This window comes from Patagioenas fasciata, chromosome 1 (assembly GCF_037038585.1).
Source record: "Patagioenas fasciata isolate bPatFas1 chromosome 1, bPatFas1.hap1, whole genome shotgun sequence".
In the NCBI taxonomy this organism is placed as follows: domain Eukaryota; kingdom Metazoa; phylum Chordata; class Aves; order Columbiformes; family Columbidae; genus Patagioenas; species Patagioenas fasciata.
In genome coordinates, this window is record NC_092520.1 from 58,847,028 (window position 1) to 58,862,043 (window position 15,016).

At 35.8% G+C, this 15,016-nt stretch overlaps 1 protein-coding gene across 4 annotated transcripts in view; it reads left to right on the top strand.

Annotated features, from left to right (window-relative positions):
- The window catches only part of TPP2 (tripeptidyl peptidase 2), a 52,189-nt gene that overhangs the window by 33,532 nt on the left and 3,641 nt on the right, over positions 1–15,016 (top strand). For 2 of the 4 annotated variants that reach the window (XM_065829691.2, XM_065829693.2), the window contains 5 exons: positions 3,172–3,323; positions 3,418–3,514; positions 4,421–4,551; positions 5,855–6,062; positions 14,473–14,592. In XM_065829691.2, coding sequence (XP_065685763.1) covers positions 3,172–3,323; positions 3,418–3,514; positions 4,421–4,551; positions 5,855–6,062; positions 14,473–14,592 — 708 coding nt within the window. Of the gene's footprint in view, positions 1–3,171; positions 3,324–3,417; positions 3,515–4,420; positions 4,563–5,854; positions 6,063–12,613; positions 12,705–14,472; positions 14,593–15,016 lie in introns of those variants that run through there. The other 2 variants (XR_011738562.1, XM_065829694.2) reach the window with 2 other exon arrangements.

Sequence of the window (15,016 nt, forward strand, 5' to 3'; positions counted from 1 at the left end):
AATACCAGATGTTGAACTATTGGACAAAAATCTAAGTTTAAACCTTTAAACAAAATTAACTGTTAAAGTCTTTTAAGAGGTGACTGTTTTGGGGGCATTGTGTTTGTTTATGTATGTGGTTTCTAGTTCTAGTTAAAAATAAACTCACTGAGTCTTATCAAACTGTGCCCAGAGTACACTGACTGAAGTGCATATCCTATATCCTTCCAAAGTTTTGATTATTGCTTAATTTTGTCAGAGGATAAGCAAAGGGCAGCTTTCGCATTAATTTGAAAGTTTCCTTAGTAAATTTTTCAATAGATAATATGCTCACTTTCTGCCTTTCTCTGTCTATCCCTCTATCTTTTTATAGCTATATATAATATCAAATCCAGTATACTACTCTATTACTTCTGTTGCTCTGGAACAGTTAGAGTGACATTTGAATAAGAAAACAGATTAAAGTGCTGAACTGTGAAGAGCTGGCTTTTTTTTCCTTAATCTCTAATGCTGAATGTTTCTGTAATGACAATGACAGTCAGTGTCTTCTGTTATCTAGGGGGTTGCCAAGTTTTATGAATAATGCTTGTGTTTTCAGATAGAATAGAGAAAAGAAGGAAGCCTTCTGGCCATCTTATGATCTTGTGATAGTTTAATTAAATGTGATAAGCACCTAAACTGTGTTTATCCCATGAAATAAGTTTGGTGTCTGTAGAGAAGAGTGTGTCTCCTTTTTGGTAAGCTCTTTTTCAAAAGGAAGCTGCTTAGGTCTGAAGCTCATTGTTTCCTTTCAACAGTCATAGCTTGTAATACTTGCAGAATGGTGAGATGACGTTTTACTGTTGATGGTTTAGCTACGTAGAATTCATCTCTGAAATGGAAGTGTTCATCCACATAAGTGGGACTTTGATAATATAATTACACTTGGTTTGAAACTTAATCTAGAGTAGTAGAGCCTACTCTTGTAGACAAGGCTTGAGAATGCAGAGGCCATGTAAATACATAACTCCAAACATATATTTCCAAGTAAGATCTAAGAGGACTTTCAAGAAGGAAATCGTGAAATATTGGAAGAATATTTCTAGGAAGGCATGTTTCTTTCTTAGGGAAGTGTCAGTTTTGATAGAGGATGTCTTTTTAAAAACACTGTAAACTACTGATTCAGATTTTTCTACTGGACTAACTTCTTAGGCATTACCTTAGCCAGCCCCATACCATGTTCCTCATGTCCATATCCTCCACTGCATATGGTTGCTTCCATGACCTGTTCTGTCATGGTCTGGCCTAGATCTTGCTGAAGTCTTGAGTCTCCTGCCTGGTCATGCCTTTCATGCTTGAAATGCACATGTGTAGGTTAGTTCCTGTGAAAACTATACTTTAATATAGATTAGTGATCTGAAATAGGGTTTAAAAAAATATGTAAATGTAAAGTTTGTGGTTCATCTACGACTACATATTAAGTAGGTGGAAAAAGTGTTTTAAGAGAATATTTGTGTCACTTTTTCTTACCAGTATTGTTTTCAGTAACCCATAGCAAGCTGCTGGTCTTTTTGAACTGTCAGTCTGAATAAAATTGTTTGACATCAGTGTTCTTGAATAGTTTCTGAAGTGTAGTGTTGCAGTCTGTTATTGTAAGGTTATGCATAGCAGTTTCTAACAGTCACCTTTTTATCCGCTGTGTAACCTGAAATAGCTCCATCTTGTGCAACGTTGACTTAGTTTATAGGAAACTTATTTTCACAAGTGTGTTTTGTATTAATTGATACGAATAACTGCCACAGCAACTGAGCATGCAAAACAATATTTTGTACAATGTTGCAACAAAGTAATGGTGCTTAGAGGGTTTAAGCATAAGTGATCTTCTCTGTGAAATATCCTCTATGTAAAATAAATGGGCATGTGCCCCCACTGTTGGGGGAGAGGCTTTATAAAAAAGTTGCAACACTAAAACAAAAACAACCAAATGGCCTCCCTTAGCAATTGTAATGTTTTTGAAGCAGTGACTTAGATCTGATGTTGGCTTATTTGCAAATTCATACATAAATCGTCTCAGGAAACAGACTTCAGAGCATGGTCTGAGATCAGTAAGGATTTTCCTTTTAAATAGCTGAAGCTGTTTTTCTCATGGTAGTTGTTGACTAGTGTAGCATGAACTCAAACTGTAGTGAGATTTTTGTGCTGCCATATAGGGTTTTAAAAAATCTTGGAGGAATTAAAAAAATCTCAGGAATTGGCTGGATGGTCACACTCAAAGAGTTGTGGTCAATGTCCTGATATCCAAGTGGAGACCAGTGACAAGTGGTGTTGTGCAGGGGTCAATGTTGAGACTGGCACTGTTTAACGTCCTTGTCAGCAACATGGACAATGGGATTTGAGTGCACCTTCAACAAGTTTACTGACAACATCAATGGAACAGGCTGCCCAGAGCAGCTGTGAATGCCCCATCTTTGGGAGTGTTCCATGCCAGGCTGGATGGGGCTTTGAGCAACCTGATCTAGTGAAAGCCATACCTGCCCATGGCAGGGGGGTTGGAATGATCTTTAAGGTCTCTTCCAACCCAAACCATTTTGTGTCTCCTTAATTTGAGCACAGATAGAGGTGAAATTGGAAAGTCTGTAGCAGCAGAATGGAAAACAGTTGTCTGTGTATGCATCGACTGATTCAGTAGGTACATAGAATAAGTATTGTCTTGGGAGAAATAAAATTTTGTATCCTGTGGCATGGTTCATGTTTATGCTAACATTGTGTTACTTTTTATAATTCAGTCATATTTATTCATTTGTTTATTGCTAGATTTGTAGGCTAGGATCTCTAACTGATTTTTTTTCTTTGCCTTTTAACCAAGTTATTTGTTTTTCTGTAAATGAACAAACCAATCCCAACCTTCTGATTCCCCAACTAATATTATGTAGAATTCTGTAAATACAAAAATGTCAAACTTGCTAAATTTTAGGCTTTCTTGTCTTACACCCAGTGTGCTGTTTGAACATTTACATCTTTGCATTGCTTGAAATAAAAAGGTAAAGCATTTCTTGAATTCCTAATAACTAATACATTTACTCTCAGAATCTTTACTTAGGATATGTATAGTTGCAACTCAGAGTAGTTGTTTGCTATGATTTAGCTTTTGTGTAGCAGCAGAAAAAATTGTACTGTATTCCTCTCAGTACGTGTCTCTTTTCCCATCTCCAGGATGTCCTTACAGTTCACTATCATTTGATACCATCACCAGCAAAGACTAAAAATGGCAGCAAAGAGAAAGAAAGAGAACAGGAAAAGGAAAAAGATGTGAAAGAAGAATTTGCTGAAGCTTTAAGAGATCTGAAAATACAGTGGATGACCAAGTATGTCTGCTGTCATGACTACACAAGCTTAAAGCATCTGTACAGAAAAAAATGCAGAATCTGTACTTTCATGCAATGACCTCTTCTCTTGTAGGCTGGATATCAGTGACATGTATAATGAATTGAAAGAAGCGTTTCCTAATCATCTTCCATTGTATGTTGCAAGACTTCATCAGCTGGATTCTGAAAAGGTGATTTAACACTCCGGAACTTGATTTGTCTTAGTACATCTTTGTCTAAATACATCCCTGTAACATAAACAGCTAAATCTTTCTTCATACATATTTGGACTTGAAGTGAGTGCCATAGCTGTACTCAGTACTATAAAATAGGAATTCCTAACTAGATTGACATCTGCCTTCCTGACTGACTGTGATTTACTTATTCCCACAGCAGAATGAAAGTATGCCTGCCTATAGTATGTTTGCTTATAATTTACTTACTGTTAAGTTAAACATATTGTATTTTTCCTGACTTGTTTAGGCTACAACAGTGTTATTCTAAATGGTTGTTGCCAAGGCAAGCACACATCCCATTCTACTCCTCTGCTGGGTTGGTAGTTTCGTCTACCAGAATTGCTCAGACAACTGAGGACAGTAACCTCTTGAAATGACATGGATAAATCCACCATCTATTGTTATCCTCAAGAACTGGAACTGTGAACAGAAAAGTTTATATATATCCGCTTTTTTGTTCATCTTCAAGATAAACAACTTCTTAGATATGTCAGTAGTTTGAATATTTTTCCGTTTATTTCATTCTGATTTTGTTTGTTTCTGACATCACTAACTGCTACCTTTATTTAAGAGGTTGTTTTTGTTTTTTTTTTTTCTGAAATGTTTTCTTCTTTCTGTAAACTCTTCATTTTGCATATACCCACCTCATGTTTGTTTTCAATGCAATGGACTACCTGTTTGGGAAATCTTGATAATGCAGACTTTCAGTTTTTTTGAATCAAAAATTTGAGAAAGTGGAGAAAAGGACGTGTTGAATTATGCTATTTCTGCTTACCTTCCCATTTATCCTAGTGTTAGTAGAATCAACAATCAAGTATTGTGATTTCATAGTACTAAACACCTTCTTTATTTTTCTTTTAGGAACGAATGAAAAGACTTGATGAAATTGTTGAAGCTGCAAATACTGTAATCTCTCATATTGATCAGACAGCGTTAGCAGTATATTTTGCCATGAAGACTGATCCCAGGCCTGATGCAACTACTATAAAAAAGTACCTACCCAGTAAATAATTTTCTTGCATCCTATTTCTGTAATCTACATACTTTGTGTCTGCTTATAGGAAATGGAATGACTGTAACACTTTTTAATAAGTTGTATTCTTTGGGGCACAGGTAATTTCAAACTTGATTACAAAATTATTTTGTTACTTTATTATATCTCCAGAATACAGGAACACTGAATCCTGCAAGTTTTTATTTAGAAGTATTAAGTAAAATTAACGAGTGCTTTCAGAATTTAAATGTGTCTAAAAAATGAGGTATTAAGTTTTTATGTCAAGCTTAATCTCACATCAGAGGGACCACTAGAATTATGATATAGAGGTGTGTATTTTGAATGCCACCTGCCTTTTCATAATACTTTGTAACCTTTTGGATCTGTGTTTGAAGACAAAATTGACAGCAGACTTGGAACTAACTGCTTGCAAAAGATTTTGTTTGTGAAAGACGTGGTGACCTTGTGCTTTAGAGTATTTTTGAGACCCTTTGTTTTTCTTTAGTTTTAGATTGTTCCTCTGAATTACCAGTATATATCCCTAGGAATACAGTATTTTAAAGGTGACACCTTAGTCCGGAGAAAAACTGATGGATTTTGCAGTGTGTAGCATGGTGCTGTTTTAGTCACAAATAGAGGAGCACATTTTAAGATTAGGCCCTTAAAAGGCAACATGCATATTTGTGGATTATTTCAGATAAAATATCAGATTTCAGTTGTAAGATTAGTCTGTCTGTTGTACCTATCCTGAATATTTGCATATAATTCTAGAATCACTGATATAAAAGCAAAGCTATGACATAAATGAACTTCATTCTAAACATTTCTTGGTAAGTTGACCCAGTAGGTCATGTGATTGAATCTAATATCTGGAATTGAACACCAAATTCAGTTCTGTTTTAAATGAGTGCAATTTCTTTGAAGTCAACAGAATTGTACCTGCTTACAGTAGTAGTAGATTTGACTCCAAGAACTGTAAAGCTGTATTTCTAGATGCTGCCTTATTCAGTTTTAGAATCCCGAGTTGCCTTTGCCTTAAGACACCAAAGGCATTTCAGACTTAGAAGAATGGTTGAGGTTGTTTAATGCATAGTCTCTCTACATCATTTTTTACAATTCGTTTAATTTGTAGTAAATAGCCATGCTTTTAAAGTTATCTTGACGCTTATTTTCATTTTGTGTGTACTAACTGCTGTAAAGCTTTTAGCTTAAACTCAATACAGCACTGATTCTATTCTTAATGAGGTATCTGCAAAAAGTCCCTAATATTTTTTTCAATGCTTGTTTTTTTTTTAATATAGTGAAATGGAAAAACAGAAGACTACTTTAGTGGATGCACTTTGTCGAAAAGGAAGTGCACTGGCTGACCAACTTCTTCATCTGCAGGCCCAAGAAGGGGCTGCTTCCAGTGATGCAGAAGGTAAAGATGAGGATCGTGAAAGCTGCTCAGAGGCTTTGACAGAGACATTCTGGGAAACAACAAAATGGACCGATCTTTTTGACAGCAAGGTAAGAGAGCAGAGCAGATTTTTTTTTTTTGTCTTTTGCATGTTGGATTTTTTTATGGTTTCTCCTGGAATTATGCACTGCCTTTGTGTGCACAGCCTCATGCATTTCTCCCTTCTACTTTTTCATGCTGTCCCCATATGTTGTCCTTTCTTAACAACCTTTTTCCACAGAGTTTTTGCCAAGCCTGTCAAATCCATGGTAAGGCCATCTCTGGACATGTGAATGTAGAGGTTAAGGAAAGGGTATAGAACAGTACCAGATTTCCATGAAAAAGCTGCTTGCTTTATTGAATCGCTTCTTTCTGTAGCTTTCAGGGAATATTTTTTATTAACCTCTGCGCTGTTCTAGCTGCACACAGAAGTGTGCAGGGTACCTACTCTGTTCAGTCCTGCATTCTGTAGCCTCTTCTGCGCTACGGACAAGAGAAGTTTTGTGGTTTGCTGTCAGTAATGTCTGTAGAGGTAAAGGAAGAAAACCTCAGAAATAATTACACTTACATGTATTATTAGCACAGATTTCCCTGTCATTTGAGTTTCCTAATCCTGAGATATAAGTTTTTTCTGCTTCATCCAAGACAGCTACTCTGAAAGGAAAACAAAAATCCATAGTAGGTGATTAGTTAAGTAGCATGTAATTTACGGAGTCTATGACTTCACATGTTTAACTGTTGAGGTACTGAGTATTATTGATTAGTTGCTGTATTTAGCTCTTGCATATGACAGTGTTTTGCTGAAAGATTAAGTGACCAATGTATTTGTTTATAATTAAATTACCAGATCACTTCAGATCGTTAATTTCAAAATTTTTCTTTTGTAACTAAATTGCTTAATTTCCTTGACAGTAAATAATCTGCCTTGTAAGAACTGGTGCTTTAGCTAGAAGCCTGAACAAGAAGGTTGATGGTGGTTACCTTCACTTCTTTAACGTACACCTTCATCTTTTCAGCATTCCTATTCTAATCTGTTACTGATGATAATATCCTGTGGTAGCAGATTTTGTGCTTTAATCAGATTGTCTGCACATGATTTTCTTGCTGTGTATTTGAAAGTACAGTACTCTGTTCCAGTGTAGTGATCCCTAGTTTACTTCTCTTTAAGCTGTTAGTAATATTTTCGGTGGAGGAAGTGTCAATATAGATATCTCGTTGGGAGTTTATCACTCTTAGTTACAGGAATCTTTTTTTCCAAGGCAGATATTGATTCCTAGCACTCTTGAGCTGTGTACTCTGGGCATGGAATGAGTAACTCTGATTTGAATTGCACAGAATGAACCCGTCTTTTTGACTGCCTTAACCACAGCATATTCAGGTCTTGCTCTGAAAATTGATTCTTCTGTATGGTTAAATTGGTACTGACAGGCCAGCAAAACTTTTTAGATGTTTGTAGCACTTCATGTGGAAATTATTTCCGTCACGTTTATGCAGCATGTTTGTCTGCTTTTCCCTCTTGATTTTACTAGTCAAATTGAAATCTAAACTTGATTGACTATCGTGAGCCCTACACAGCCACTTGCTCATTCCCCTGCAGTGGGATAGAGAAGAGAATTTGAAACATAAAAGTGAGGCAGCTTATTGGTTGAGATAATGATGGTTTTTACTGTGAGGATGATCAAATACTGTAATGTCCTATACTGATCAGACACAGTTGACAGTATAGGTCAACCTGCTATACATGGTCCTGCTTTGAGCAAGGGCATTGAACTAGACAGTCGCTGGAGCTCCCTTCTATCTTCAACCATTTTGTGATTCAGTGACTGCTTGGCAAGTAATTATGTAGCTCACTAGTTTCTGAGGTGGTTTTCCTCATGCTTTCTGTGATCCAGGCACATGAATGTTGGCCAGTGTCCTGGTTTTGTCTGGGATAGAGCTAACTTTCTTCCTAGTAGCTGTATAGTGCTTTGTTTTAGATTTAGGATGAGAATAATATTGATAACACTCTGTTTTAGTTGTTGCTGAGCAGTGCTTCACTAAGTCAAGGACTTTTCAGCTTCTCGTATTGCCCTGCCAGCGAGGAAGCTGGGAGTGCAGAGAAGTTGGGAAGGGACACAGGTGGGACAGCTGACCCCAACTGACCAAAAGGATATCCCATACCATATGACGTCATGCTCAGTATGTAAACTAGGGGGAAAGTTGGTTGGGGAGCTGCTGCCTGGGGACAGGTTGGCCATCGATCACCAGGTGGTGAGTAATTGCGTTGTGCATTACTTGTTTTGTGTATTTTCATCATGATTATTATTTTTCCCTTCCTCTTGTGTCCTCTTAAAGTGTCTTTACCTCAGCCCACAAGTTTTAGCTTTTTTCTGATCCTCTTCCCCATCCCACTGTGGGGGGAGTGAGCAGACAGTTGCATGGTATGTAGCTGCCTGCCAAGTTAAACCACAACAGTCAGTAATGATGTAGTGTTACTTTTGCTGGCTGTCAGTTTAATGTGTCTAAAGATCACGTGGTGGATGTATTCACGTGGTGGATGTATTCACGTGGTGGATGTATTCACGTGGTGGATGTATTCACGTGGTGGATGTATTCACGTGGTGGATGTATTCACGTGGTGGATGTATTCACGTGGTGGATGTATTCACGTGGTGGATGTATTCACGTGGTGGATGTATTCCCTCATCTCTCCAGTGGTACTGTTCAGTAATTCTAATCGCAGCAGTACCTATAGATAAGGTTAACAACAACAACAAAAAAGTTTGAAGGGGACGAAATACATGCTGCTACTTAAAGCTTTCATATGATTATTGGAACTGAGACTTTTAGTTGCTCACTTTTATACTTTGAGGTTTTCTTTTTCTAGAAACTCTTTGAAAGCAATGGGGAATGAGAATGCTGTGATTTGGGCCTTGTTGGGATTGAGAATTTTGCTTTGAAAGGAGGTAGTAGAGCAGCACTCTTATGATTTTTCCATGATAACAGGTTTGGAGAAAAGGGCTAGAGCTAGGGTGGAAGGAGTTATTTTCAGTTGAGAAAAAAACTTTTTTGTTTTTCCTTTATTGCTTCCTAGAAGTTTCATGCTTGCGGCTGTTCGTGTTCTTTCATTTCCTTTACTAACAGGTGTCATGCCCATCCAGTAGTTTCTTACAAACTGGATGTAGTTACCAATTACACTGTTCAGAATAGTTGTTTCAGCTCTTAGCACTACAGTTCCTTGCCAATGTTGGAATGTTCTTTGGTCATTCGAAGTCTTAAAACATATTACGAGTTTCTAATAATGCTTTATTTAGCTTTTTTAAGGATCGCTATTCATGACAGACCACATAATTATGATATGGCCTGACACGAAAAAGCCTAAAAAAATAATTACAGTTATATTCCTTCTGTCTTTGTTGTAAACTGTGATAATAGCTGTACATGTGTGTCATGGGCTGTAATTTTTCTTCAAAAATTAACTTAATACTTTACAGTTCCTTCATGCCACCCATCTCTGCCAAACTGCATTTTGTATTCAAGCTGTCTGATCTGGTATTCATTAATTTTTATTTGTAATGGCAGACAGGTTTTGTAAGTAGAATTGTGCTTAAAACTCTCTCAGCTTCCTCTTTGAATAAAATTAAGTGTCTTCTGCCCTAGAGATGGGCCAACAGAATGTTTTAGGTATCTGCAGTGGTCTTTGGTCTTCCTCCTTCACAGCTGCTTCTGTTTATTTGGAAAAAACACTTGTATAAATCTCTGCCTCAGTATTGCATGCAATATATTGTTATACTTGTGGAATATTTTGTTATTTTAAAAACATATTAAATAGCATAGTGCAAATAATTTGATTTTGCGGACTGTTAGAGGAAAATTTGGAGTTTTGACCGTTTAAGGGAAACGGTACTGTCTGTGTAGCTTGCTTCCTTTGAGACGGGGAATTTAGAAACAATGTTGAGGACTTAATTTTGTAGAGTAGTGTTTAAGACTTCAACACAGATTCTTTTTAAAAAAACAAATATTTTTGCTATGCTGAGAGCAAAAGCATTGATTCTGTTCTTCAATCCAACTGACTTGTGCTTAGCAAAATTCACCTTGGTAGAAAAGAAGTAGTTATGGTTTAACAGCCTTTCTATGATGCTACTCTGGACTGGCTCAGACCAGACTGATAAAATGAAGTGTTGTGACTTGGCTCTATCTCCTGACTTTGCTTAACTCATTTCCTTTTGGGGAATTTAAGAGATTTTGAAGGTGTAAGGGTAGAGTGGAGTAGTGATGTAGGATCCAGGATAGACCTTGAGTGAACGTCCTTCAAACGAGAGTCCTCACAAGGCAGCCAGCTTATTCTGAAGCATGCTGTTGGAAACAAAAAGGTGGAGCTCTTCCTGTACGTGGTCATGGCTTTTTAGCATTGGCACACAAGAGATGGAACAACTGGGTAAAAAAGAAAGGAAATAAGGCGCTTGCATATTGCACTGATCATTCAAGTGCCAATATGGCTTTAGATAGAACATTGCTCTAAGTGTTTTTACTTCTAAGCTTTCTGTGAGTCAAAGCTCATCCTGATGTCAGTAATTAAAATTCTAAGTGAAATTCTGAAAACAGACTATGTTTTCTTCTATGTCATTTTTAAAGCTACACAGAAAAGTGATGATGTTCCTGATTGTTTCTGCTCACGCTCTAGTAAACTTGTTTCACTTCTCTCCAGGGCATTGCCACATGGCATTTGTTAGTGCCTTTGAACTGCCTGTTTTCCATTGAAGTATCATCCCTGTCCCCATATTGTGGCAAGTACATAGGGAAGTTGGTATTGACTTTTGATAGTAAGTTCTTTTGATCACTGAAGGTTTATTTTAAATGAAACATGAAAGAAAATATTTGTGTCCCCTGTGTACACGAAAGCATTTCAAATAAACTCCAGTTGAGACAGCTCTATGCAGGAAGTATTTTTTAATTATGCTAAAATAGGGTTTTTAGTAATGGAATATGAGTTAAGCAATTTTTATTTTACTTAGAACATAGCTTTAAAATTTGTAGGCCAAAAGCCCCAGTTTGAAACAAAACAGCTACAGCAGAGTAGTATGGTATTACCTGATTGTTACTGGTAATGACTCATCTCTAGAATTTAATGCCCCTCAATCTTTAAATTAGCTGTTGGGGATGAGCAAAAAGTCACATTTAAAAATAAGCTTAAGAACAAATAAAGCCCCAGACCTTTCCACCTTGCCTTCTAAACATCTTTAGCATGGATTGTTTTTCATTTTACTGCCTGCACTGTCAGATGCAGTTGTCTCTTCCAGCTGATTGTATTCAGTCATTGCCAAGAACTTGTTGCTGGATTCTTGATTCCATTAACTTCTCTCCCTCTCTTGTAAATACAAGTCAATTTTTTAATATGAATATTACTTTTATTTGTAGTAGGCCGGTTAACAGAGCAAAGTCAACAAACATAGCTAAGAACCTGGAAAAACTTGCCTGCTGGTAATTATAAACATTACAACTTCAGTGTTCTTGCAAGTAGTTGGAGTGTGTTACCTATAGATTATATTGCTTACCCTAGTATTTTAATTATTTGTAAATGTAGTTGCATTTTAATCAACTGCTTAAATAATGAAGTAACTGATTATACAAGTCTGTTTTCATAGAGTTTTCATAGATAACTGTTAGTATATTAGAAAAGTGTTATTATAATAGGTTGTATAGTGTTACTGGATTTACAAAGTATTCTTTTTTTTTAAATAGTGTTTTCAGGATTTTAAATACTTTAGCCCTGCAAATGTCTTGGGATGGATCATTTCAGCGTTTTACTCTCCTAAATATGCATCGTGTAGCCAATGGCAAGTCAGGCAGTTAATTAGGAGATGGACATTCAACCACTTTCATGGGTCTGGATCTTAGCACACTTAGTATTACAGGGCATTAGCTTGAGGAATAAAGTATCTAACAGTGATTTATCCCCCCAGTATCCTAGTTCTATGTGTTGCCTTTCCTTATTACCCTTCGTTCACCACTCTTTGGCTAATTTTTGGGCTATATCCCTTGTTCTATAAAAGCTAGCCTTAATTATATTTATTGATATTATGAAAACAATATCAAATACTTGAAATTAATTCCTATTTGTTCATCTAGCCACTGCTTTTAGATGCTACAAGTAGGTTTATTTGCTGTTGTTACACATTAAGATAGCAGTGGTTTTCTCTGTTACATCTTAGTAGCACTCCAGTTTACTTTTTGTTTACTCATATGCAGGAATCATAGTCTTCAGTTCTGTGGTCTTGTAAAGCTTGCAATATTTTAATTATAAGGCTTAATTTGATCAATATGTGTACAAGTTTAAATTATTATTTCTTATCTAACATTTTTTGGTTTTAAACCTGTTCTGATTTTAAAGCATCTCATGCATTATTTGTAACTTCTGAAGTGCTAATGAACGTTAAGTAGTTTTATTTGTATACAGTTGATTGTTTTTTTTTCCAAACACTAAGACAGAAATTATCGTCTTATCAAGAGCTCTTGGAGCACTGATTTCAACCTCTTGGTCCAGCAGAGAACTTTTTTCTCATTTAGAAATACCCAGACTTTTATTTGGCCAGAGCAAGGGTGTTTCGTAAAATGCTTTGTTTTCTTGCCACAAAAACTCTAGGAAGCCCTGTTACGAAAGAAATGCTGTCAAGTGGCTTTCCTCCTGCCTTTATCACTGATGTTCAATAACCATTCAAAACTTACAGGGTCAGGTAAGAGCTTTCTTAATAGAGCAGTGACATTATTTCTGGTTAGCCTCCAATATGTTATTTACTGAGAGCTCCAATGCATTTTCCATTTGATTATTTTTTGTTTGGTTTTGTTTTGTGGTTCTATCATCATTTGCAGAAGGGATTTAAGTTTAGTTTAATGAACTAAATCTGCTAATGGATCCACTGAGCAGTTATTCCAAAGTGTTTGCTAATGTGTTTTGCTTCAGGAAAATATCCAAAATAATTGGATTGAGAATGCAGCATGCAAAGTATTTTTCCAATAGCAATATTTGGAAAATCTGTATGTGAGTGCTGTATGCTCATTGTTGCGTATATGTATGTGTTGTAAACCACAACAACTTAAGTAAATACTTGAACAGAACAAAATACATACTTGAAGACAGAAGAAGAACGAGCAACTCTTGAGTGCCTGGCAATACTTTAGAGCTTCAAAATTATACCTTTACTTGCTAAATAATTAAGCTTATTATTTCTTAGCTCAGTCTTTTATGTACGATCCTGCAAAGACCTGTGCCTGTGATTAACATTCAATGGAAGCGTTCAGGCAGCAAAAATTAGGCAAGTTCTTCAGTACTTGCAGGACTGGGAACTCAGATTCCTTAGTGTTTATATTCTTAAGAAATATTTAAATTTTTTTTGCTGTAATGCAAAATATTTATTTCTGAACATCCTTGAAGTGTTTTTATATTTTCTTACTGAGATATTTTAAGTGGAGAGTGGGAAAATTTAACTTTTGTTGGAGGAGTAAGAGGAAAGGAAAAATATTGTAGTGAGTGAAGGAAAATGAATAGCAAACTCTAATATGAGGTTTCATAAACTTTGCCAACAACAGGAACACTACCATATTCAGGAACTTGAGTGAAAAGTTTTTTAAAAAATGTATTTGCTATGAGTGTTCGAAGGGGAATATTTGAAACCATGTCTTAATTGCACTAATTCTTAGTGCTGTAACTGGTGAAATGGTATGAACTGTATTGCAACACCTGGAATGCTGTCAGCGTTTGGGTGTGAAGAACCTGATTTATTTTACATTAGCACATAAGTAGACACATTAATTTGTGCATGTTAGTTATAGCATTGACAAATATTGTAAGCTGTCTCTTTAAAATTAGTCTTATCAAGAGGAAGCTTTTTTTATAATCACTTCTTAATAAATTACCAATGGTGAGGAACTGACCCAAAACCTGTGTCTTGTCTTCATGCTTACCTGTCTTCATTGCTTGTTTGTACTTAAGTGCATTTGTCTGTGTGTGTGTATATATAGAAATGTCTGATTTACTATGTACATTCATACTTGTTTCTGCAGTAAGTTTGTGACTTCCTAGGAATCAAAACTCTCAATTTGGTCTTTGTTTCTATGGGTCAAAAATACACCTATCATGTTCATGATTTTTTTTTATTATCTTATTTTTAATATGTATTATACAGTTGCCTCTAGAGAATGAAAATCCAAATAAGCTAGAAATGTAGTGAATAAAAAATCAGAATAGTAACATCTGTGTTACATGAGATGTTCTGAAATCAAATGTGTTCATGAAGTCAGAAATAGTCTCTAGCAAGTTCATGTTCACAACTTCTACTGTGAATCATCTGTTTTACTGCAAAGAAAAATGCAAACTATCTTGTGTAAATGTTTTGCTTTGTTTAAATCACTTCCGCTACCTGAACAGAATCTACTGTTACTTGTTAAGCCTGATAAGATTAAAACATTAAAATACTTAATTTCTTTTTGGTTTTTACATTGTAGGTTTTGACTTTTGCCTATAAACATGCATTGGTAAATAAAATGTATGGGAGAGGTCTGAAATTTGCCACAAAACTTGCAGAAGAAAAGCCAACGAAAGACAATTTGAAAAACTGCATTCAGGTAAGGTGTAAAGTAATGGGCTATGTTCATGCTGAGTAAGCTTTTAAAAGTAAGGCATAAGAAGTATTTTTTAATTTTTGATGCCTCTTACATTGTAGAACTCACTAAACTTAACATTTCAACTTTATCCAGGCTTTGGTGGGTTGGCCTCCATTTTTAATAGTGATTTCTTCTTTCTTTTTCTACAATAGCTAGTTTTTGAGTAACTGTCATTTTTAGCAGATTTACCTTCTGAAACTTACTTTGGGGCATAAGGAAAGTAGAGACAGCTTTAGCCAAAGATCTTCTGAATGTATAAAATCCCATTATGTTGCTGCTTAATCACTTATTTTTACTATTATTAATCACAAATACTGTTAGTAGAATATAGATGGAGAATTAATGGAAATTACTGTAACTCCTAGGACATTTTTGTGCATTGAAT